This window comes from Haliotis rufescens, unplaced genomic scaffold, assembly GCF_023055435.1.
Source record: "Haliotis rufescens isolate VD_foot unplaced genomic scaffold, xgHalRufe1.0.p SCAF_1, whole genome shotgun sequence".
NCBI classification, from domain to species: Eukaryota; Metazoa; Mollusca; class Gastropoda; order Lepetellida; family Haliotidae; genus Haliotis; species Haliotis rufescens.
Window position 1 is genome coordinate 36,188,731 of NW_025963779.1, and position 25,462 is coordinate 36,214,192.

At 41.3% G+C, this 25,462-nt stretch overlaps 2 protein-coding genes across 5 annotated transcripts in view; one reads left to right on the forward strand and one right to left on the reverse strand.

The window, feature by feature from the left end:
- Positions 1–3,227, reverse strand: part of LOC124135679 (E3 ubiquitin-protein ligase UBR5-like) — a 61,941-nt gene extending 58,714 nt beyond the window's left edge. For all 4 annotated transcript variants that reach the window (XM_046501128.2, XM_046501127.2, XM_046501126.2 and 1 more), the window contains exons 1-4: positions 3,063–3,227; positions 1,264–1,390; positions 889–965; positions 486–605 (exon numbers count right to left, since the gene is read on the reverse strand). In XM_046501128.2, the coding sequence (XP_046357084.2) occupies positions 486–605; positions 889–965; positions 1,264–1,390; positions 3,063–3,124 (386 nt within the window). In that variant the 5' untranslated portion in view covers positions 3,125–3,227. The remainder of the gene's footprint in view (positions 1–485; positions 606–888; positions 966–1,263; positions 1,391–3,062) is intronic.
- Positions 3,228–10,821: 7,594 nt separating this feature from the next.
- Positions 10,822–22,917, forward strand: LOC124135680 (exosome complex component MTR3-like). The gene is made up of 8 exons (XM_046501129.2): positions 10,822–10,976; positions 12,944–13,001; positions 13,951–14,029; positions 15,124–15,298; positions 15,974–16,034; positions 16,322–16,407; positions 21,797–21,967; positions 22,755–22,917. Exons 1-8 carry the CDS (start codon positions 10,893–10,895, stop codon positions 22,857–22,859), a joined length of 819 nt encoding a protein of 272 aa, XP_046357085.1. The 5' UTR covers positions 10,822–10,892; the 3' UTR covers positions 22,860–22,917.
- The last annotated feature ends 2,545 nt before the right edge of the window (positions 22,918–25,462 follow it).

The following is a 25,462-nucleotide window of genomic DNA, read 5'->3' on the forward strand; positions in this document are numbered from 1 at the left end:
CCAATCTCCCACCTTCAGCGGTGTCTATGACTGGGACAACTGGGGGTAAGAGATCCCAGGCGCTGGAACGCCAAGGCCATCAGCGTCTGCCCCCGCAGTCACCATCCCTGGATTTGTGTTGGCGACGACGAGGTTGGTTAAGAGGTTGGTGAAGAGGAAGCCTGGGGGGAAGCCTTAATAGAGGCGCACCTGGGCTGATAATTGCCTGTTTTAGATGGTTTAAACTTGGATTGATTGAGATGTGCTCTAGTACTTTAAGTGACAGTGCTAGCAGTGATGTGATTAAATGTGACGTTGCCACTTGCGAACACGTGGTAGCTGTGGGAAGAAGTATGCCACACAACTGGTTGGTACCTCTGACAGCTCTGTCTTCCTAGTCAAAGAACAGAACTAGAAGCATAAGGCAGCAATGCAGGACAAGACAAAACAATCATGTAAATTTGACACCTTTAACAAAATATTTTTCTGCAGCATATAAGTCTTACCCTACAGCCTGTGCTGTGCCTGATCCTAGAGCATCTGACACCAACACAAGGGGGCTCTCCACGACCAGTGTTCCATTCCGAGATAGGTTCCGCTCTGGTTTCTCGGGTTTACTAGGCTTCCTGGACAGACAGATGTTAATGATAAGACATACTGGAAACTAGGGCTATATCAACAGCTGTCTTGAGAGAACTAGCACCTTTCATTACGTTTTTTGCATATGGTGCTCTGACCTCTTTCAATGAGACTGATTCTTCTGCTGTCAGCATGGTCAGCCCTTCAGCTATTACAGATATTATTGAACACGTTGAACAGTTCATAAATGAATAATAAATGAACTGAAACATGTTAACTGCAAGTATTTACATCAACAAAAATTACCATTGCAGAAAAAGAAAGACTTACGTTTTGTTATCATTGTTCTTGCTGAGGTCAAGTCTGTCTGTCACCAGTGTGAAAGGCACACGGCAGATTCGGCCATTCTGTGAAAAATCACAACAACTTTGCATATATTTTTGTAAATTTAAGCGAAACAAGCAAAACATGAAATAAACCTGAAATGCCACCCTCAGCAATACTCTAGCCGAATGAAAGTGGCAAACGCCATCTTAAACTACATTGGGGCTAGTACTTTACTGCAAATATTTGTTTAGGTAGCACAAATTTCATGGCATCTGAACATGATGCCACTGTGTCTTGACGAAAGTAACAAAGGTATCTGAATGTTAACCTTTTTCATACATATTAATTTATCGTTATCAAGGTCATGTCACTACAAACCTCTAGAAGCAGAGCAATATAGTTTGGTCCAATCACACATTGTGATATAACTAGATTCTTCAGTGCAGACAGACATGTTGGGCTGGTAAATCCATGATGACTCAATTTGGCGGCAACTTCTCCTAGTCTGCAATGTAAAAAGTGTTCCATGTATGAGTGACTTTGATAGTGAAGTTGCCAACATGTGAACTACATTAGTCACCATAAAATCAGGCAGTCAGATCAATCAACAGTACATCTAACTCAGTAATACACGCAGCGTCATCACATTGTTATGTCATGTGTACACGGATGACTCGTTAGAAATATTAACTTTGTCCTACTTTTCACACCCTAACTTATGATTTATGCCTACCAATAATAATAATAATAAAAATATATACTTCGGTAAGTCAATGTTATTTATTTCCCCAGTCATCACTATTCAGGCTATATCATGGCGACTAGTAAATAATCAAGCTTGCACCCAATCAAGCTATGTTCCCTTGGCCATCTGGCAGGCAAATTGGGAAAACAATCATTATTACTTCAATATTGTGATTTTTGTCAATGTTCTTATCTTAACATTGCATTCAATGCAACTAAGTTCTGAAGACCCTTCTATTATCTTTATTGGTTCTTTTATGAGTAAAATACAAGTCACCTCTACAAAGGCATAACTTATCATTTGATATTATTATTGCAACTCGAATGAGGATTTTTTTATTCAAATTCTTGGAACCGAATATCGGCCTCTGAGCGGGTCTAGATAAATCTAGTCACCTCATATGACAAGCAAGAGAGTGCTGGAGACCTGTTCCAACCCAAATGCGAACAGAGTACACGTGTGTTTCATGCTGAACACATCATGTTATCAGAAATATGCACTCATGGTTAAGCCACTGAAGTTACGTGTTTATCAAATGCAAATTTACAAACTCACAGAAACATTTCTTCATAAAAGGAGTGTTCATAATTAAAGTAGGACCCCCTTAATCTTCAAGTTAATACCAGTGTTTTGACAAGGACTTTCATGCTATCAATTTTAAACACTGCTTCAGTATGGTGGTGCTGTTTTGTTTGATGCATATATCATAACACTGTTTCTCCTCTGTCAGTGCAACTTGTAAACTAAGATTTGTTACCATCATGGAAATAACAGATAGTGAAAGGCAACAGGCCTGAGAGGTCAGTACTGGGTGGGTGCATTAATTTGCATCGGCATACAATGCCTTGTATTATTGAAATAGGATCTAATTATGAATAATGATGATTCATAATATTCTGCCTGCGACTTATACATGATGTACAACTTCCATGCTCCCGTAATGTACTAGACTAAGACATATATCATGAGGCCAAAATGATACAACATATATCCTAAAAGGACGTTATTCACTTTTAGAATTATTGTGAGAAATATTACAGCTCAGTGCTACATACAGAACACACATTATTATTTCCGGCAAAGTTAAATATATATGAAAAGGAACTACCATTTCTATTTCCGATACCTGACAGGGAATACTGTAACATCTAAGAAACTAGGATGAGCCAGAATCCAGATGTGTTAACCCAGCAGAATCTATTTATGGAAACGAAATACATTATAACATAATCTCATTTAACGTCTACGAAACACAATCATCATGGGGAGATAGTTTCAACAATGAATATCGTCGTTTCAGTCTCCATAATGTCCACACAAAGGACATCAAGCTTAGTATTCTTGTCGTCGACGTTACACATGCGTGCCCGAGTCTGATTTGTCTGGGGTACGATGACATCTAAAACATAGAAAAATTGCCTGGATTCGTCACCTTTCGTTTAGTTGATCATCAGTTCCCGGTAGTGGTTGAACAACAAAATGAAGAGAAGTCATTTTATAAACAACTGTTTAACACAGATTGTCGTATTTTAACAAGGATCGCCCCAAGTCTTCACAAAAATTGAGAGCGACCCATCGCCATTTTGAACAGATGCTTCGGTGTAACGGGGCAGGTGCGCGCTGATTGGTCAATTTATGAGCGCGACAGCGAAACGGTATATTGTCAAAGGACGCTTTCAAATGTTTATATTAATAACAATAAAGTTCGTTGTTAACACGATACTCATTACTCATAATAGGTTCGAGTTACTTGTCACATCAAATTATTGTTATGTAGATTGCAAAACTGTCTGAATAGCTATTAATTTTCTTCGTTCCACAAGGGAGTGCATGTGTACATATTTTATCCTTTAACACGTATCAAATGTGGGAAGAAGGTTCACATGTGCTGTACGTCCTTGCGGATAAAGGGGGAAATAAGCCTGGTTTCTGTCATGCACAACAAGAAGGTCTTTGTTTATGAACTAGCATTGTGTCATGAATTATTCATACAGTCATGCGACATCTCTTAAACACAAAACATGAAATACCCTGCAGGAAACGGAAACCTAACAACATTGAATCCAGTGCATTTACTATAATTTATCTCCCAATTCTATAATTTTCGATCTGATTATATTTTTCCAATTACTCAACAATTTACAATATTTTATCTTTTAACATTTGAGACGCAGTAGATCTACGCATGTAGGATATGTAATTTGTGGTCAGTAACCTTTGAACTTCACGTACCATAAGAACCTTTTATAAGAATATATACAACCAAAAGTCTGAAGATGCTGCATTTTCAAAAACACCCCAGATACTTATTAGTTTTGGAAACTGAAAATCCCCAGGTAAGGATGATTTGTTATCTAAAATTTCCAATAAAACGTTAGACATGGCAACTATGCATGTATACGGTCTTTACTTGACCATTTTGCCATACAACAGTCAGCCGTACATTCGCGTATCATTGAAGAACGTAATACCAATTGTCGGAGGAAGTGAAATGTGAAATGTGAGTTATCTTATTTCACTTTCTTTTAATTATGGCCGCCTCCATGGCCTAGAGCGGCCGCCCGTAGAGTGGAAGGTCCGCGTCATACCAAAAGACGTTCAAAAGATGGAAACTTGTTGTTACCCTGCCTGACGCTCAGCATTAAGGGGCTAAAACAAGGACTGGACGGCACGGAGTCAGTATACTGTGTCTGAGTGGGGTATTCATGTTAAACTGCGGCATGGTACCCCAATGGGCTAGCACTATAAAATCGGCATTAGTCCGGACTAGTACAAACAGCCACGCACGCACGCGCGCGTCGCTATAAAAATTCAATAACTTTGAACACGCGCTCTATATACCATTTGGAGGTGTGATCTACTGTGTTCCTGCCCCTGTGTCTCTGTCGAACATCGTCTGGCCTGGCAGTGTCTCATATTTTGGCATGAGGGCGTTGGAGAAACCAAATATGTTAACTGAAATCAACCACTTAGACATTTGTCAGAGACACGGATGGCCCTGTTATCTCAGGCGCCGCAATTAGCTCCGCTTTAGCGCAGCAGAGACCTATGATCATCAGTTCAAATCCAGGGTCGCCCTGATTATGTTTCTTTTGTCAGCACCATGTATACATGGGCTCGTGGGTTTCACCATAGTGGTCAACTTCTTAGACCCAATGAAGAAACAATTCCTCATCTATTTTGGGACTGTACCCATGTCCAAACTTTCTGGAAGTTATTTTCAGACTTAAAAGAGAAGTGTACCCATGTGTGCAATTTAAACCTTAGCCTTGAGCTCGTTATTTTTGTCCTCAAAAAGAATTTTGTTACAGATGAAACCTTTGAGCTGATATTGTAATGGCAAAAATTTACATTTACAAAGGCAAAGTTTCTTACACAACTCTAAGCTTGATACATTACGAAAGAGTTCTCCAGGATAGATGTATTGTTGAGAAGAACAGGTATTATGCCGAAAGTGAACAAGTGAAGTTTTATCAGAAATGGATGCTCTACCATTCTCTTTGTGAGTGACATACTTGGACATGTATGATATATTATTTGCTTACATTGAAATTGCGCTTCTTTGTCTAATGCTTGAACGATATATGAAGGTCCAGGGTGGAATAGGTCTTCAGCAACCCATGCTTGTTTTAAAAGGCGACTATGCTTGTCGTATGTGGCAATTAACTAACGGGATCGGGTGATCAGGTTCGCTGACTTGGTTGATGCATGTCATCGTTTCCAATTTGCATTGACCGATACTCATGACGACAATCACTGGATTGTCTGGTCCAGACTCGAATATTTACAGACCGCCGTCATATAGCTGGAATATTGCTGAGTGCGGCGTTAAGCAACAGACAAACAAACACACAAGACGATGTATCATAAATCTGCTGTATATACTCATAAACAGAGAGTGAACCTGTGAGTGAATGTGTTGTCCTTGTCCATTTTTAAAAAAATTATAAGAAACGAAGTCCTTTCTTACACCATTTATTTTTACATGGGGCTCCTGCAACCCCGGGCAGGGGCCTCTGTTTGTAACAGGAATTCCTGAAATAAAAAGAAAATTCTTAAAAATACCTTCGACCTGCATAACCTCGGACTTTCCTCCCCAGAAAACTGACGCGCTGCGATATTATTAAAATAATGTTCAGAGCGGCGTTAAAACCAACTCACTCATTCACTCATGCAGTATACAGTGATGGTTGTGTACCAAGATAGTTTAGAAAAAACCTCGTAACTGTACTTTTGAAATACATTTTATCATATCAGTTTGTTTAGTGGCATGAAAGCCAAGATAACTCACTCACTTTATTTTCATATGACTACATAATCTGCCATGGCTGGTTGGCAATTGAAAAAAACACCGTCTTCAAGTTGTGTCTTCTTTTGAATAGTAGATATAGCCATTAGAACGTGAAGTGTTTGACAGTAATGAACGGCACATGCGTTGAGTCGTCTGTCGTACAGACCCTGAAACAAATTTATCCAATATAGCCCATGCAAGTCTATAGTATTTGGCAAGTCTAGATTACTGCAGGATCTGAAAATGAAGAGAGTCTCGGGGCTCTTCTTTATTATATTTCATAATTATAATTTAACAACAGTTTGTTTTCTGTAAAATATGTTTATTTTAGAGACTATATTTTAGTCTAGTGGAGTCAACCACATGGTTAATTGCCCGGTAGAGTAGCCAGCATCACTTTCTCTCGTTTAGGAATTCACTTAGACATACATATTATGTACACCTTTGCTGAGATCATTGTCTATAATCTCTGAACAATAGAAACAAGCAATTATATTTAAATTGAAAAGGAGTCCCAGTGAGAGCGAGATTCTAGACTTGCTTTATTTAGGGGTATAGTATTACAATAAGGGCAGGACGGGAGGGAAAATAATATGGCCCAGCGACTGTGAGACAGACTACAAGTCAATGGACACTGCTAAATATAACACGTGGAATCTTTGGAATGTATGGCTAGCTGTCGGTTGATGGAATGCATGGGCCCGTGGACGAGGTACTGATACCAGGAGTGGGCATTTGGATTCTTAAAGAAGATGTATAACCATGAAAGCCCCACATCATAACGGTTACTTCCAGAAAAAAACCATGCATTCATACTGTGATGTAATCGTAATATGGTGGTGGGGATAGTTGTTCACACTCTATCGATCATTGATTGTCTGATTACTAGTATATGCAGTTCTAGGTATCCGTGCTGTGGCCGTGTTGTTGCTGAATGGATGGTTGGTTGGTTGGTTTGTTGTTCAACGCCGCACCCAGCAATATTCCAGCTATATGATGGCGGTCTGTAAATAATCGAGTCTGGACAGGACAATCAAGTGAGTGATATCATGAGCATCGATCTACGCAATTGGGATCGATGACATGCATCAACCAGGTCAGCGAGCCTGACCACCCGATCCCGTTAGTCGCCATTTACGACAAGCATAGTCACCTTTTACGGCAAGCATGGGTTGCTGAAGACCTATCCTACCCCGGATCTTCACGGGTCTGTTGCTGAATGGCGACAACGACGTAAAAGACAATTCACTCATTCGCTCGGTGAGGCGAAAATTGAAAAAGAAGACACGTAAAACTTATTAATTTGCATATATGTTCTTTTTAATGGCCAATGACCAGTTATGTGGCATATACTTTCACTCCGATAGATCTCTTTGACACATATTAGAGTGAATATTCGCAATAGCACATGCAAATGTATGTGAAGATTATGTTGTGGTATTACACGTTGATGTATTTGTCTTCAGAAGCCCTGATATACAGGTACATCGATATGTTCATAAAAATATTGTAATTTTAGATTAGCGTTGTTTCATGAAATAAATGTTTATTGTACATGCAGACATATGCTAATACTTTGTCCATGAAAACATTTCTCTTAAATACTTGTACTTTGGTTTTAAAGGAACCTATCCTCGTCTGCCGTTTATTTAAATACTGTGTCGCCTATGACTACGTTAAAGTTCCCATTACATCTGAAGAAACGTTGAGCAGCGAAAGATCTTGTGTGGATAAAGGAGTTTAGACAAGCAACAAAACCTGGACTCTAGTTTAGCTTAATTTGGACCTGCCTTGGCTTTTAGTAAAAAAGTTCGTTTAAAAAAAAAATAATTCCACAGTTATTGAGCAGGACTAATGTCGACACTTCGATCTTGACTGCCCATTTCGCCTGATATACAAAGGCCTGGGACGTGACTCTTCCCTAGAATCCGATCTGCTGTCTAAACTGAACTTTCCGAACATGTTCCAAGCAAGGTTTGGACAGATTTCACTGTACTGTGACAAACAAAGTCGTCTGCTTCAATTGGCCCGGTTTCCTATTTTATATGATACATATTGTCACAGAAAAATAATAAGTACGTGTTGGAGAATTAATCCTGTCACATTCAACATTCAGCGCAATTTGATGGCAGATTGAGTCAAAGCCGATAAACCTGATATTCTGAAAGCCACCATTGTCATACAGAGATAAGCCACCATTGACGGGCATGTTCACATACACGTTTATATTTGATAAGCTATACGATAGTTCAAGGGCGATAATAATTAAATGTCTCGAAGACCTAGCGTGATCGGTTATCGCTGTGGGTGAGCAATGACTTTGTACTGGGATAGACAAGCAATTTGTCAAAACTCCCCGTTTTGTTTCCCCAACCGTTGCAATAATGGCGTTTCTCCACGGTGATGCTGCTAATATTACCGGTGCGTTCTTGTTTAACAATGTTGTATTATTGGTGCCCCTTCCTTGATCCTTCTGCATTATTGGTATCTCCCTCTTTGATCCTTCTGCATTATTGGTATCTCCCTCCTTGATCCTGCTGCATTATTGGTGTCCCCCTCCTTGATCCTGCTGCATTATTGGTGTATCCTTTCTTGATCCTGTTGCATTATTGGTGTCCCCATCCGTGATCCTGCTGCATTATTGGTATCTCCCTCTTTGATCCTGCTGCATTATTGGTGCCCCCTCCTTGATCCTGCTTAATTTTGGCGTCTCCTTTCTTGATCCTGCTGTATTATTGGCGTCTCCTTTCTTGATCCTGCTGCATCATTGATTTTCTCCTTCCTTGATCCTGCTACATCATTAGTATCTTCCTCCTTGATCCTGCTGCATTATTGGCGTCTCCTTTCTTGATCCTGCTGCATCATTGGTATCTCCCTCCTTGATCCTGCTGCATTATTGGCGTCTCCTTTCTTGATCCTGCTGCATCATTGGTTTTCTCCTTCCTTGATCCTGCTGCATCATTGGCGTCTGCTTTCATGATCCTGCTGCATCATTGGTTTTCTCCTTCATTGATCCTGATGCATCATTGGTATCTTCCTCCTTGATCCTGCTGCATCATTGGCGTCTGCTTTCATGATCCTGCTGCATCATTGGTTTTCTCCTTCATTGATCCTGCTGCATTATTGGCGTCTCCTTTCTTGATCCTGCTGCATCATTGGTTTTCTCCTTCCTTGATCCTGCTGCATCATTGGCGTCTGCTTTCATGATCCTGCTGCATCATTGGTATCTCCCTCCTTGATTCTGCTGCATTATTGGCGTCTCCTTTCTTGATCCTGCTGCATCATTGGTTTTCTCCTTCCTTGATCCTGCTGCATCATTGGCGTCTGCTTTCATGATCCTGCTGCATCATTGGTTTTCTCCTTCATTGATCCTGATGCATCATTGGTATCTTCCTCCTTGATCCTGCTGCATCATTGGCGTCTGCTTTCATGATCCTGCTGCATCATTGGTTTTCTCCTTCATTGATCCTGATGCATCATTGGTATCTTCCTCCTTGATCCTGCTGCATTATTGGCGTCTCCTTTCTTGATCCTGATGCATCATTGGTATCTTCCTCCTTGATCCTGCTGCATTATTGGCGTCTCCCTCCTTGATCCTGCTGCATTATTGGCGTCTCCTTTCTTGATCCTGCTGCATCATTGGTATCTTCCTCCTTGATCCTGCTGCATTATTGGCGTCTCCTTTCTTGATCCTGCTGCATCATTGGTTTTCTCCTTCCTTGATCCTGCTGCATCATTGGCGTCTGCTTTCATGATCCTGCTGCATCATTGGTTTTCTCCTTCATTGATCCTGATGCATCATTGGTATCTTCCTCCTTGATCCTGCTGCATTATTGGCGTCTCCCTCCTTGATCCTGCTGCATTATTGGCGTCTCCTTTCTTGATCCTGCTGCATCATTGGTTTTCTCCTTCCTTGATCCTGCTGCATCATTGGCGTCTGCTTTCATGATCCTGCTGCATCATTGGTTTTCTCCTTCATTGATCCTGATGCATCATTGGTATCTTCCTCCTTGATCCTGCTGCATTATTGGCGTCTCCTTTCTTGATCCTGCTGCATCATTGGTTTTCTCCTTCCTTGATCCTGCTGCACCATTGGCGTCTGCTTTCATGATCCTGCTGCATCATTGGTTTTCTCCTTCATTGATCCTGATGCATCATTGGTATCTTCCTCCTTGATCCTGCTGCATTATTGGCGTCTCCTTTCTTGATCCTGCTGCATCATTGGTTTTCTCCTTCTTTGATCCTGCTGCATTATTGACGTCTCCTTTCTTGATCCTGCTGCATCATTGGTTTTCTCCTTCCTTGATCCTGCTGCATCATTGGTATCTCGCTCCTTGATCCTTCTGCATTATTGGTATCTCCCTCCTTGATTCTGCTGCATTATTGGCGTCTCCTTTCTTGATCTTGCTGCATCATTGGTATCTCCTTCCTTGATCCTGCTGCATTATTGGTGTCCCCCTCCGTGATCCTGCTGCATAATTGGTGTCTCCCTCCTTGGCCCTGCTGCATTATTGGTATCTTCTCCTTGATCCTGTTGCATTATTGGCGTCTTCCTCCTTGATCATACCCTGCGATTGATGTATCCATCGATCCTTGATCATGCTGGTGTTTTTCTCATTGATCATGCATTACTAAATGACTCCATGCACCCTCGTAAAGGGTCGTATTAGTGTCCATGATGACTCCATAATAACCTGGTATTCCTTTCTCTTTGTTGGAATTCTATTCATTTTATCTAAATACTGTGAAAAGAAAATGTTTTTATCTGGTCGGATTAGGTATGGGAATTAAATGTCATCAAATAGCGTCGCATACATTAAAATTCATGACATTGTGATGATTCTCTTCTTTCAAACGACATTTTCTTATGCAAGGGAGGTAACTAGTAGTTCATCCGGGCATTTGCAAAATGGATGCCCCCATGTGAAACATGCTGAGAGATTGAACAGTAAATAAATAGCATCCAAGACCATGCCGATCGACACACGGAGATTGACTGGCCCCGAAGGAACGATCAGTCCATACTCTCTGGCCAAGAATGATCCTAACATATCGGTAATTCATGAGGTCACAGGTCATGTAAACAAACCTGACAGAACAAGTATGACAACCCATACATACTGACATAGGCTACATATGTATATAGGTATTGGTGAAGGTGATTTTATCAGTATATTGAACATGAAGCTGGCACACTTAGTAATACAAATACTGTGTTTTCAATGTAGAGCACGATTACCTGTAGATTTAACCGCTAATTTGAATTGGAACCAAACGTGCAGTAATTATGATTTTATTTTCTGTTGCATTTGTAATACATGTATGTGTAGCAGGACGTGGAGTCATCCCACAGATGACATCCTTACCTTGTCAGCTTGCTGACGGGGTTAACCCTTTGAGATTAGAAGGTCCGTGGCTTGAATCCCATCACGGGACTCGGTCATTTTATGGCCGCTACGTAGCCTGCAACCTCGGGGTATCGCGGTACTTGTCATGTACGCTAAACGGAACAAAATGCACTCACTAACCTTTATGTTTATTCGTGTTCTCTGTATCAGATATCATTCATGTTATCAAGCAATGCATATTTTACTGATAAAAGTTCATTATTTACATCAGTAGCTCCGAGTAAAAGCCGGGCCTCGCGCTCTGTTTGAGAAGGGAGAGAACTCCATCGTATCGCGGTACAGCGAAAAGTTGTGTATGGAGGTCCGAATTGGACAAAAAGAGGACATAATTCTACCAACCACTTGGTATGATCATGCCAGACATCAGTGATTTGTCCAGCCAAGTGCAAAGACAGCACAAATAAAATTCTAAATGTGTTATCAGCAATAGGTATTCAATGCATATTTACCGAAAAGTAAGAGAAAAATATTTTTATAAGTCAACATCAAAATATTAGAAATGATATATATAGTTCATGTAAATAGTAAATGACAGCTCGAACAGGATTGCCTGAAATATGCTATCCAGTTGCTGTATATTTTATCAATTGGTAGTGTTAAATACTGGTGGTTTTGTTGTAATGTTCCTGTTTTATGTTTTATACGTGTTACGTTTCATGATCACAGTGCACTGGTACATATTAGATGAAGCTAAGCAACGTCAGTCTCAGAGACAAGTTGGATGGGTGACCACGTTCAGTAGCTTGACTCCTGAGAATTTCTAGGGCTTTGGTCTTGCTCACATTGAAGCACATGTAGCACATGTGGTGTCTCCTTGGGCAGGGGGCATGGGTGGCCCAGTCGTCTAAGGCGCCGCAATTCGCTGTGCAGAGTTGCGTCCCTTGGGCACGCCAGAAACCTATGATTGTGGGTTCGAATCCCCGTTCGCCCCGATAATGTTTCTAGGTTTGTCAGCACCATCCCCGTGCTCGTGGGTTTCACCGAAGTGGTAAACGTCTGAGACCTGCATCACTTCGGGCTTTCCTCCCACATTAAGCTGACACGCCGTGATATAACTGGAATACTGTTAAAAGCGGCGTTAAACCCAACTCACTCACTCACTCTCCTTGGGCAACTGACTTTGTTCGAAATGTATCTCTGTTCAACCAGCAGTGAGTGGGTACCCGGTAGGATGTGATGCTAATGTGCCTGTTAACCTTCTAGTGCCTCACAGGCAGCTTGGGTTGTATACTCCCCAATGAGATGAGAATGAAAATGGAGTACACACTGATCCATTCTCCAGGGTAATAATGTCGTGCTTTGAGCACACTTTAGGACATGGATTTGGCGCATTATTAATATGCACATTATTATATATCTTGCAAAATGATCACCCTGATACAGGGACATTTGGGTAGCCTGGAGGTTATAGTGTTCTCTCATCACGCCAAGTACCTAGGTTTAATTCCCAGATGTGTGGAGTCCATTCTTGAAGTTATCTGTCATGATGTGGCTGTAATTTTGCTTTAAGCAGTGCTAAACCCAGCCATCTAACAAGTCTATACAGCACTGATTACAATGTGAATGGAAGTCCTACTGATAAATGTAAGGACTGTTGACATATTTCTGTGACAGGTAGTGGAAGGAAGTGAGCGCGCTGATGGCAGGAAGCCTGACAAAGTTAGGCCTCTATGTAAGTACGATGATCTTCAGCAGGACAAACATCTATTGCTTAAAGTATACAACTGGAAATAGTTAATCTCTTTTCCTTTTGTATTTTCATTTCTTCCAAACTTTCATATGTCTTTTGGATATATCTATTAATCTAAATAGTGATGGGTATTGGCCTGAAATTCGTTTCACAATTTATTGCAATAATGATTCATGTATTGTGATATGTAACACAAAGTATTGCATGTGTTTTTTCATCTGTAATTGGTTATGAAGTTGAATATAGAAAACTTTCCTCTCCCATTTTTGACAACGTCATATTTTGTTGGTTTTTGCTATGGTCACAACAGATGAAATAATGGACACATTATGTACAGGTAATAGGTCACAAATAGTTTTGCATTTTTGATCACAGGAAACAGCTGCTAATTTCAAAATTTCACTTTGTCTTGTCAATTGTTGTCACGTATGTAAACTTTTCCAACCAGCTGAAGATATGCATGATTATAAAAAATGCAATAGACCGGTATTTTCCAAACGTTTTATGTTACCACCGATCCCACATACCCGATGTTTGTATAAGGACACTATGCTCCTGCAGATGGTCGCATGGACTGGGTCATATTTAATGTGAAGAAACAGGAAGCAGTTGAAAGAGTAGTCAGATAACTAGTGCCACGGAACAGTGACAAAACGTTATTAGATAATCACTTTTGATATATTGATATAGGACTGTCACATTGTGAACAAACGAATGAGTTTAGTCAGGAAATTAATACAGGATACAAATGTAAAAAAATGGCTAGTTTATATGGAAATATACAGTAGTGCTTATATTAGCAGTGCTTAACTTTTTTCCATGTGTTTATTAACAAGATGACAGTAGACTGTGATGAATGATGTGAAATAACTGATACACAGACTGAAGGAATAATATGATTAGTGTATTACATTGTATACTCTTGTTTCAGTTTTACGAGCAGGACTGATCACCCAGGCTCGAGGATCAGCCTACATTGAACAGAATGAAACAAAAGTCATTTGTGCTGTGTAAGTGTCTAGAATTAGTTCAAATAAGTTGGAGGAGCAATTCAGAAGGTCAATGTAGGATAAAATTTTCCTTTTTTGAGATATACCCCCAACTTCATTGTGAAGGTGTTGACATCCTAAAAGTGTCTCTTTTGTCAAGTGAATCTTACCCTGCATCTCTCAATCATGCTTTCGTTATTTCTCCTCTGGATTATTACAATGCTCTTGTGTATGAGTTGCCTGAATACCAGAGACTCAGCGTGTTGAAAACGTTGCTGCCAGAGTGGTAACCGTGCTAGAACGTACGAACATTTTACATCTGTACTAATGGAACTACACTGGCTCCCGATCACAAAGCGCATAGAACTCAAAATACTTGTGTTAGTTTACAAAGCCCTTCATGACATCGGTGCACCTTACATCGGTAAATTGATACAGCAATATCAACCAGTAAGATTCCTCAGGTCAGTTAACAGTCAGCTTCTGTTTGGTCCCCGAACCAGAACTATGCCAGTCCAGTGCTTTGGAACAACATCCCCATCAACATCAAAAGTATCAACTAATTTAAAGGGACTGTTAGAAACCTTTGTTCCAATCTGCCAACAAGTCATTGAACATTGTCTTTGGCCACCAAACTCATGCGAAAGTGCCTTTGAGCAGATCCAATCTGGAAATTGGCGCTATATAAATTAATTGTTATTACACTGCAATAATGTGGAACTTCCAGTATGTCAAGTTGGAGATATGGAGATTAATTTTGTAATTAACATCAGAGTGATTAGTGCCATTAATACTTGTGATGTCAAGTATTATTATCATTATTATGGATAACTTCTTTATTATAAATACGTTACAAAGAAGGAATACTTCTTGCCACTTCATCAAATGAATGAACATGTTATATCCATATGACTCCTTGTCCTGATTACTTCAGATTCTGTTATTGTTTGAATTCAACTGTAAACTGTGTAGCAGCCATAAAATCTCCGAGTCCTGTGATGGGATTAGAACCAGAAATAGGAAAAGATGATATGAGGAATGTAACTTGCAGTTGCCAGAGACCATGTTCAGTGCATTTGTCCAGTTATTATTTGAAAACTCTTATATTGTTTCAGCTATGGTCCGCGAGAAGTGGTACGCAAAGAAGACTTCAGCATGAAAGGTCAACTGACTTGTGAGTTCAAGTTTGCTACGTTTTCGTGTCGGCTGAGACGCAAACATCAGCAGGATAGTGAGGAGAAAGACTTCTCTGTGCAGCTGCTTGAAGCACTGGAGCCAGCCGTCTGTTTGGTAAGAGTTATCTCCCTTCAATGAACAAGAACTTCATCACAAACTGGTCTGGTCAATTGTTATAGGAGCATGATACCAAAAGACGTTAGAAGATTGTATTTGTTGTTACCCTGCCTGACGCTTTGCATTCAGAAGGTAAGACAAGAACTGTTTGGCTTGGAGTCAGCATACAGTGTCTGAGTCGGGTGTCCATATCAAACTGTAGCATTGAATGTCAGTGGGGTAGTCATGCGCCATGACTGTGGAATATATATATGTACTAAAAGCCTTGGCAAGTCTAGATCAAACTAATACAAGTCTAGTCTCCTTGATTCCACGTATGAAAGAAGAGGAAAGGCTTTTTTGAAGAAAAGAAATTACAATTATTTTAAAGAAATGTTTTCATAGACCATTGTGTATGAAATCAGCAGGTGAGGAAAGATTGAAGAAAAAAAATACAATTCTTTTGAAGAAATGTTTTCATAGACTAGGTGTTAGTCTATCAGTGGGGTAGCACTGAACATTTCAACTTTTCATCAATACATTGATATCATGTATTCAACCTTGTTAATAAAAAAACCCGAGTGTGTGATTAAAGGAAAGAAATTATCTTGAATATATATCCCAGGCCTCTTTTGATGTACTTATTTATATAATAATTACTGAATAATTAAAAGAATTCCAAAACATTTTCAGCACAAGTTCCCAAAGTCACAGGTGAATGTGTATGTGACAGTGCTGCAGAACGCCGGCAGTGGTATGTCCATACCTTCTTGCATAGAATTTATTGGAACAAAATGTAAAGACAAGTGAAAGTTCTTTGATAATGTCTGCTTTGTTGAAGTGAACTGAAAATGGATCATGTGCCTTGAAAATAGATAATGTGGCTTGAAAATGAATATTGTTCCTTGACAATGCTTGTAATATTCTTACTCTAATACTAACATAATCCATATCCTAAGTATATTACTAAAACTTCTTTGAATTTTTAGGAAAAACAGTAACCTCCCCTTAAATATACTCTGATATTTCTGTTCCATGCAGCACTGGCGGCATCCATCACATGTGCTGCACTGGCGCTAGCTGATGCTGGCATAGAGATGTATGACCTTGTCACTGGGTGTTCTGCAGTAAGTAGGGGCTGGCATAGAGATGTATGACCTTGTCACCTGGTGTAGAGATGTATGACCTTGTCACTTGGCGTAGAGATGTATGACCTTGTCACTTGGCATAGAGATGTATGACCTTGTCACTTGGCGTAGAGATGTATGACCTTGTCACTTGGAGTAGAGATGTATGACCTTGTCACTTGGCATAGATATGTATGACCATGTCACCGGGTGTTCTGCAGTAAGTCGGGTCTGGCATAGAGATATATGACCTTGTCACTGGGTGTTCTGCAGTAAGTAAGGGCTGGCATAGAGATGTATGACCTTGTCACTTGGCGTAGAGATGTATGACCTTGTCACTTGGCGTAGAGATGTATGACCTTGTCACCGGGTGTTCTGCAGTAGGTAGGGTCTGGCATAGAGATAAATGACCTTGTCACTGGGTGTTCTGCAGTAAGTAAGGGCTGGCATAGAGATGTATGACCTTGTCACTTGGCGTAGAGATGTATGACCTTGTCACCGGGTAATCTGCAGTAAGTAGGGTCTGGCATAAAGATGTATGACCTTGTCACTGGGTGTTCTGCAGTAAGTAGGGGCTGGCATAGAGATGTATGACCTTGTCACTAGGTGTTCTGCAGTAAGTAGGGTCTGGCATAGAGATATATGACCTTGTCACTGTGTGTTCTGCAGTAAGTAAGGGCTGGCATAGAGATGTATGACCTTGTCACTTGGCGTAGAGATGTATGACCTTGTCACTTGGCGTAGAGATGTATGACCTTGTCACCGGGTGTTCTGCAGTAAGTAGGGTCTGGCATAGAGATATATGACCTTGTCACTGGGTGTTCTGCAGTAAGTAAGGGCTGGCATAGAGATGTATGACCTTGTCACTTGGCGTAGAGATGTATGACCTTGTCACCGGGTGTTCTGCAGTAAGTAGGGTCTGGCATAAAGATGTATGACCTTGTCACTGGGTGTTCTGCAGTAAGTAGGGTCTGGCATAAAGATTTATGACCTTGTCACTGGGTGTTCTGCAGTAAGTAGGGTCTGGCATAAAGATGTATGACCTTGTCACTGGGTGTTCTGCAGTAAGTAGGGTCTGGCGTAGAGATGTATGACCTTGTCACTGTGTGTTCCGCAGTAAGTAGGGGCTGGCATAAAGATGTATGACCTTGTCACTGGGTGTTCTGCAGTAAGTAGGGTCTGGCATAGAGATGTATGACCTTGTCACTGGGTGATCTGCAGTAAGTAGGGTCTGGCATAGAGATGTGTGACCTTGTCACCGGGTGTTCTGCAGTAAGTAAGGGCTGGCATAGAGATGTATGACCTTGTCACTGGGCGTAAAGATGTATGACCTTGTCACCGAGTGTTCTGCAGTAAGTAGGGTCTGGCATAGAGATGTATGACCTTGTCACTGGGTGTTCTGCAGTAAGTAGGGTCTGGCATAGAGATGTATGACCTTGTCACTGGGTGTTCTGCAGTAAGGAGGGTCTGGCGTAGAGATGTATGACCTTGTCACTGTGTGTTCCGCACTAAGAAGGGGCTGGCATAAAGATGTATGACCTTGTCACTGGGTGTTCTGCAGTAAGTAGGGTCTGGCATAGAGATGTATGACCTTGTCACTGGGTGATCTGCAGTAAGTAGGGTCTGGCATAGAGATGTGTGACCTTGTCACTGGGTGTTCTGCAGTAAGTAGGGGCTGGCATAAAGATGTATGACCTTGTCACTGGGTGTTCTGCAGTAAGTAGGGGCTGGCATAAAGATGTATGACCTTGTCATTGGGCGTAGAGATGTATGACCTTGTCACTGGGTGTTCTGCAGTAAGTAAGGGCTGGCATAAAGATGTATGACCTTGTCACTGGGTGTAGAGATGTATGACCTTGTCACTGTGTGTTCTGCAGTAAGTAGGGTCTGGCATAGAGATGTATGACCTTGTCACTGGGTGTTCTGCAGTAAGGAGGGTCTAGCGTAGAGATGTATGACCTTGTCACTGTGTGTTCCGCACTAAGAAGGGGCTGGCATAAAGATGTATGACCTTGTCACTGGGTGTTCTGCAGTAAGTAGGGTCTGGCATAGAGATGTATGACCTTGTCACTGGGTGATCTGCAGTAAGTAGGGTCTGGCATAGAGATGTGTGACCTTGTCACTGGGTGTTCTGCAGTAAGTAGGGGCTGGCATAAAGATGTATGACCTTGTCACTGGGTGTTCTGCAGTAAGTAGGGGCTGGCATAAAGATGTATGACCTTGTCATTGGGCGTAGAGATGTATGACCTTGTCACTGGGTGTTCTGCAGTAAGTAAGGGCTGGCATAAAGATGTATGACCTTGTCACTGGGTGTAGAGATGTATGACCTTGTCACTGTGTGTTCTGCAGTAAGTAGGGTCTGGCATAGAGATGTATGACCTTGTCACCGGGTGTTCTGCAGTAAGTAAGGGCTGGCATAGAGATGTATGACCTTGTCACTGGGCGTAAAGATGTATGACCTTGTCACTGGGTGTTCTGCAGTAAGTAGGGTCTGGCATAAAGATGTATGACCTTGTCACTGGGTGATCTGCAGTAAGTAGGGTCTGGCATAGAGATGTATGATCTTGTCACTAGGTGTTCTGCAGTAAGTAGGGTCTGGCATAGAGATGTATGACCTTGTCACTGGGTGTTCTGCAGTAAGTAGGGTCTGGCATAGAGATGTATGACCTTGTCACAGGGTGTTCTGCAGTAAGTAGGGGCTGGCATAGAGATGTGTGACCTTGTCACTGGGTGTTCTGCAGTAAGTAGGGGCTGGCATAAAGATGTATGACCTTGTCACTGGGTGTTCTGCAGTAAGTAGGGTCTGGCATAAAGATGTATGACCTTGTCATTGGGCGTAGAGATGTATGACCTTGTCACTGGGTGTTCTGCAGTAAGTAAGGGCTGGCATAAAGATGTATGACCTTGTCACTGGGTGTAGAGATGTATGACCTTGTCACTGTGTGTTCTGCAGTAAGTAGGGTCTGGCATAGAGATGTATGACCTTGTCACCGGGTGTTCTGCAGTAAGTAAGGGCTGGCATAGAGATGTATGACCTTGTCACTGGGCGTAAAGATGTATGACCTTGTCACTGGGTGTTCTGCAGTAAGTAGGGTCTGGCATAAAGATGTATGACCTTGTCACTGGGTGATCTGCAGTAAGTAGGGTCTGGCATAGAGATGTATGACCTTGTCACTAGGTGTTCTGCAGTAAGTAGGGTCTGGCATAGAGATGTATGACCTTGTCACTGGGTGTTCTGCAGTAAGTAGGGTCTGGCATAGAGATGTATGACCTTGTCACTGGGTGTTCTGCAGTAAGTAGGGTCTGGCATAGAGATGTATGACCATGTCACTGGGTGTTCTGCAGTAAGTAGGGTCTGGCATAGAGATGTATGACCTTGTCACAGGGTGTTCTGCAGTAAAGAGGGTCTGGCGTAGAGATGTATGACCTTGTCACCGGGTGTTCTGCAGTAAGTAGGGGCTGGCATAGAGATGTATGACCTTGTCACTTGGCGTAGAGATGTATGACCTTGTCACTTGGCGTAGAGATGTATGACCTTGTCACTTGGCATAGAGATGTATGACCATGTCACCGGGTGTTCTGCAGTAAGTCGGGTCTGGCATAGAGATATATGACCTTGTCACCGGGTGTTCTGCAGTAAGTAAGGGCTGGCATAGAGATGTATGACCTTGTCACTTGGCGTAGAGATGTATGACCCTGTCACCGGGTGTTCTGCAGTAAGTAGGGTCTGGCATAGAGATGTATGACCTTGTCACTGGGTGTTCTGCAGTAAGTAGGGGCAGGCATAGAGATGTATGACCTTGTCACTGGGCGTAAAGAAGTATGACCTTGTCACTGGGTGTTCTGCAGTAAGTAGGGTCTGGCAAAAAGATGTATGACCTTGTCACTTGGCGTAGAGATGTATGACCTTGTCACCGGGTGTTCTGCAGTAAGTAGGGTCTGGCATAGAGATGTATGACCTTGTCACTGGGCATAAAGATGTATGACCTTGTCACCGGGTGTTCTGCAGTAAGTAGGGTCTGGCATAAAGATGTATGACCTTGTCACTGGGTGTTCTGCAGTAAGTAGGGTCTGGCATAGAGATGTATGACCTTGTCACTGGGTGTTCTGCAGTAAGTAGGGTCTGGCGTAGAGATGTATGACCTTGTCACTGTGTGTTCCGCAGTAAGAAGGGGCTGGCATAGAGATGTATGACCTTGTCACTGGGTGTTCTGCAGTAAGTAGGGTCTGGCATAGAGATGTATGACCTTGTCACTGGGTGATCTGCAGTAAGAAGGGGCTGGCATAGAGATGTATGACCTTGTCACTGGGTGTTCTGCAGTAAATAGGGTCTGGCATAGAGATGTATGACCTTGTCACTGGGTGTTCTGCAGTAAGTAGGGTCTGGCATAAAGATGTATGACCTTGTCACTGGGTGTTCTGCAGTAAGTAGGGGCTGGCATAGAGATGTATGACCTTGTCACTGGGCGTAAAGATGTATGACCTTGTCACTAGGTGTTCTGCAGTAAGTAGGGTCTGGCATAGAGATGTATGACCATGTCACTGGGTGTTCTGCAGTAAGGAGGGTCTGGCGTAGAGATGTTTGTCCTTGTCACTGTGTGTTCTGCAGTAAGTAGGGGCTGGCATAAAGATGTATGACCTTGTCACTAGGTGTTCTGCAGTAAGTATGGTCTGGCATAAAGATGTATGACCTTGTCACTGGGTGTAGAGATGTATGACCTTGTCACTGTGTGTAGAGATGTATGACCTTGTCACTGGGTGTTCTGCAGTAAGTAGGGTCTGGCATAGAGATGTATGACCTTGGCACTTGGTGTAGAGATGTATGACCTTGTCACTGGGTGTAGAGATGTATGACCTTGTCACTGGGTGTAGAGATGTGTGACCTTGTCACTGGGTGTAGAGATGTATGACCTTGTCACTGGGTGTAGAGATGTATGACCTGGTCACTGGGTGTAGAGATGTATGACCTGGTCACTGGGTGTAGAGATGTATGACCTTGTCACTAGGTGTAGAGATGTATGACCTTGTCACTGGGTGTTCTACTGTAAGTAGGGTCTCTGGAATTGAATTTTCTCTCATGAAGACGATAATCTTACTCTGAAACAAGTTTAGTACAGCTGTAGTTGAATTTTTTAGATTGCAAAAGTTGACATACAGTAAACTACATTTATAACTAGCACGCTTAAAACGAACTGACCGATATAACAGACTATTTCTTGGTTCCGTCCATTTACTATATATATCTTGTACATATGCTTATAACGAACTACGGTTATAGTGAATTAAAGTTAGTGGTCCCTTTGAGTTCATTATAACCATAGTTTACTGTAGATCTCAAAACAAGAACCTGTTGTGTGACTATATATCTACATATTGTGTCTGGTGACAGCGGGTGCGAGGAGACACTATCCTACTGGATCCCACCGAGTCGGAGGAGTACAAGCCGGAGCAGACGGCCGAGAAGAACAATGGTTCTGTGACTGTGGGTCTGATGCCGTCACTCAATCAGGTGTCCGCCATCACTTCCAAGGGGGAGATTGACTTCCAGCTGGCCACCAAGGTGAGGAGGAGGAGCTGGGGGCACTAGATGGGGGAGCTTCAACATGGGGAACTCTGCACATGGTTAAACAGTCGACTCTGTCGGACCAAGCCTCATGAAAAACATGTGGGTTTAGACAAAGTGCGGGTTCAAGTAGAGAATGCTGATTTAACCTTGCACGCCTACCTATTCTAGACATGTTGACACTTGCAACACATCAGCAAATTGGTTAACTCTGTCACTGTTAATCCATGCTTAGATATGTACCAATACCTGCCTTCTGTGTGTCATTTTGAAGACATGCTACGCCAAGTTAATTGAGTGTTTGTTTACGGTGGAGTGATTGTTTAGTGCCAGATAAGAGAAGTATTTTCTAGGTAAATTGGTAATTGGAACTGCCAAACAGTGCCGGAATCTTGAATAGACAAAGGCCGGTTTACACAAAGATTATTACATGACATTATCACTACAAGCTGCCAGGACTAAATTAGAAATGCCTGTTTGGAAAGAGTACAGGATGAGACAAAGGCAGGTTTAGACAGTCCACTGTATCTTGTTTGGCGAAAGAGGCGGCCCAATTGTCTATGTCACTGTCATTTACTTTGCAGAGTTATGTCCCTTAGCCATTCTTGGCTACACTGGCCTGCTAAGGTTCTCAAGTGAAGAATAAATAAACATACAGAAAAAATGGTCAAATTTATTTTTTAGTATTGGACTGTTTTTTAAAAACCTTTATAAATATAGGGCAGGTTGATAAAATGTAGGTATGGTCTGGTCTCATTGGGTATGTCTCTGTTTCACCCTCTAGGCTATCAAGGATTGTGTGGAGACATGTCAGCGTCTGTACCCCGTGTTACAGCAGGCCCTGGAGACAGCACTCAAACAGAGGCTGAAGGATGCTGACACAGGATGAGGCTCCAAACCAGTCAATGTTACCTTGTACATTATATATAAATAGCATTTAAAACAGAGTGCATTTGTGTGTCATTATTTCCTTTAGGTAGTAGATGTGAAAAGGCCATACACTTATCATATGTATTGATGCTCATGATATCGACCGCTGGTTGATGATCATGCTATCATACAACTGTTGTAAATGAATACCTACCCAATGGAGTATGCCAGTTTGTCCTGATGTCATAAACATCTACTCAAAAACCACTTGACCAATGATGCTGAAACTTCCCTTGCTTGTTCCCACCTATGATGATGCCCCAATTTTTTCAACAGGTCCAAATCTGAATATATGGAAAGAGCTTTATATGGTCATTACTCATTATTTTTGTTGAAAATACAATGAAATTTGGTATTTGTTTAGTTAGTTGTAGGATTCACACAATTTGTTCTGTATTTTGCAATGTTTTTAATTTGACATTGTTTTGACCATGCTCTTATTTTATCTAAAAAACGGAGGGACTTATGACATTTGTTTCTCCTTAAGATGACTTCATGTGTTTTTTAAATCATTAGATTTTAATGTTATTTTTGTATGGAAACAATATTTTTTAAGTTGTCTATCTTTGTAAGTGAGTGAGTTGGGTTAACGCAGCCTTTAACAGTATTCCAGTCTTATCACGGCATGTCATCTTAATGTGGGAGGAAAGCCCAAAGTGATGCTGACTCTTGCTTAGTGTCTGTCTTTGTTTTACAAAATCCTAAGACTGGAACAAGCCAAACTGATCTTGTCTAGAGAATTTGATTAGTGCCATACTGATTCCAAGCTTTGTTGTGACCCTGTCTGGCCTCAGCATTAAGTGTGTAAAAAAAGGACTGGTCGGCTCGGAGTCAGTATACTGTGTCTGTGTGGGGTATTCATGTTAAACTGCGGCATGGTATCTCAGTGGGCTAGCACTATATAATCATTCCGGACAAGTACAAGCGCACGCACGCACGCACGCACACACACACACACACACACACACACACACACACACACACACACACACACATGTGCATCGCCATATAAGTGCAATAATCTTGGACTGGAGGATAAACCCCACTTCATCTCACCTCACAGACGCCTGGTATTCACATGTGACCTGCATATGTTTTGCATCAGAACAAGTTGACCCAGTGTGGGGATGGTGTGTTGTAGAGTACTCAACAAATGTTTTCAGGTACCTCTCAACCAATGTTGAAAAGGACTTGATGTAGCCTTCATTTGTAAGTAATTGTCGTTTTTTATGAACAAATTCCAGTACTGGCTTGGTAATGTGGGTGCGTTTACTTTGCGTGTTTTAGTTTTACTCGGAATGTGCGTAGGCACAATGAGAAGCACACTGCACATAATGAAAACAACACAAGAATGTAAATAACCCATTCAGTTTTACCAAGTGCCCTTTTCAATTTCAATTCATTCAGACTTTTGACATTTTTGACAACGTAACGTGCGAAATCATGTCCTTGCACCACGCAAGAAGGCTAGTTGAAAGTTTGTGTAGGTTGGCCCGGTAAATATTCATAGATTTCTACAGGAACATGGAAGTTCGTCACTGAATGTTTCTGTTTCCCATGCAACATAATCGCATGCAGTCAAGTCAAGTCAAGTCAAAGAAGTTTATTGTACAAAAGGCCACCGGCCCATATACAAGAGAGAGTTACGCATGTAGATACAATCATATATGTTACACATTGGGATATACACGTTGTTTGATTAATTCATTTCTTTTTGCTAATGCATGCTTAATATAAAGAGAAAGATTTAATATATTTGATTCGTTCTTTGTCGTCAGCATAACTACAAAGGCGTTTATCGGTGACATTGCTATTAAATAATCTTTTATATATTTCTTTCGGAGATCATTGTAAAATGGACATACAAACACAAAATGAATTTCATTTTTTATCTCTAGCTTACACAATGGACAAATTCTTTTCATTTTTTCAATGGACAGTTTTCTTCCTTCATTTACAAATAGGTCTAGCAAACCAAGTCGATATTTAATTAACTGTTTTCTTAAGTTTTCCGTAGTGAGTACTGATAAATATATTTCTGGTTGAAGTAAAGTCTTGAAAGTTTTGTAATATTCATAACGCGAACTATCCTCTAAAGTGGAGTGCCATTCTTGGTAGAACATATTTATAGACCGATTCCGAAATTCATTAAGAAACATATTTACATTTCCAACTGACTGACATAGCCATATAAAACCAAAACCATGCGAAAATAAAATATTTCTTATATGCGATGTCCAAGTATTCTTTCCCATGTTATCTAAATGTAGAAGCATGTTATAGGCTAATTTGGGGAGACGTTGTTCATGCATATGAAGAATTTTAAACCAGTATTTTAAACATCTGATCTGAGAATTAATATATAATGGGTATCTACCACATTCGCCATAAACCATGCAATTTGGTGTAGAAGATCCGACACAAAGAAACTTTTTACATGCTAATAAATGAACCTTCTCTAAACAGTCATAACGTTGAAATCCCCATACTTCAGAACCATACAATAGAATTGGTTGTATCTGGGTATCGAAAAGCTTAAAGAAGATATTAGGTGACATCGAT

Excerpts from the sequence above, each read along its gene's own strand:
- LOC124135680 (XM_046501129.2), top strand. The coding sequence starts at position 10,893 with ATGCCGATCGACACACGGAGATTGACTGGCCCCGAAGGAACGATCAGT. Across the intron at positions 15,299-15,973 it reads TGGAGCCAGCCGTCTGTTTG|CACAAGTTCCCAAAGTCACA; the intron begins GTAAGAGTTATC and ends AAACATTTTCAG. Across the intron at positions 16,035-16,321 it reads GCTGCAGAACGCCGGCAGTG|CACTGGCGGCATCCATCACA; the intron begins GTATGTCCATAC and ends TGTTCCATGCAG.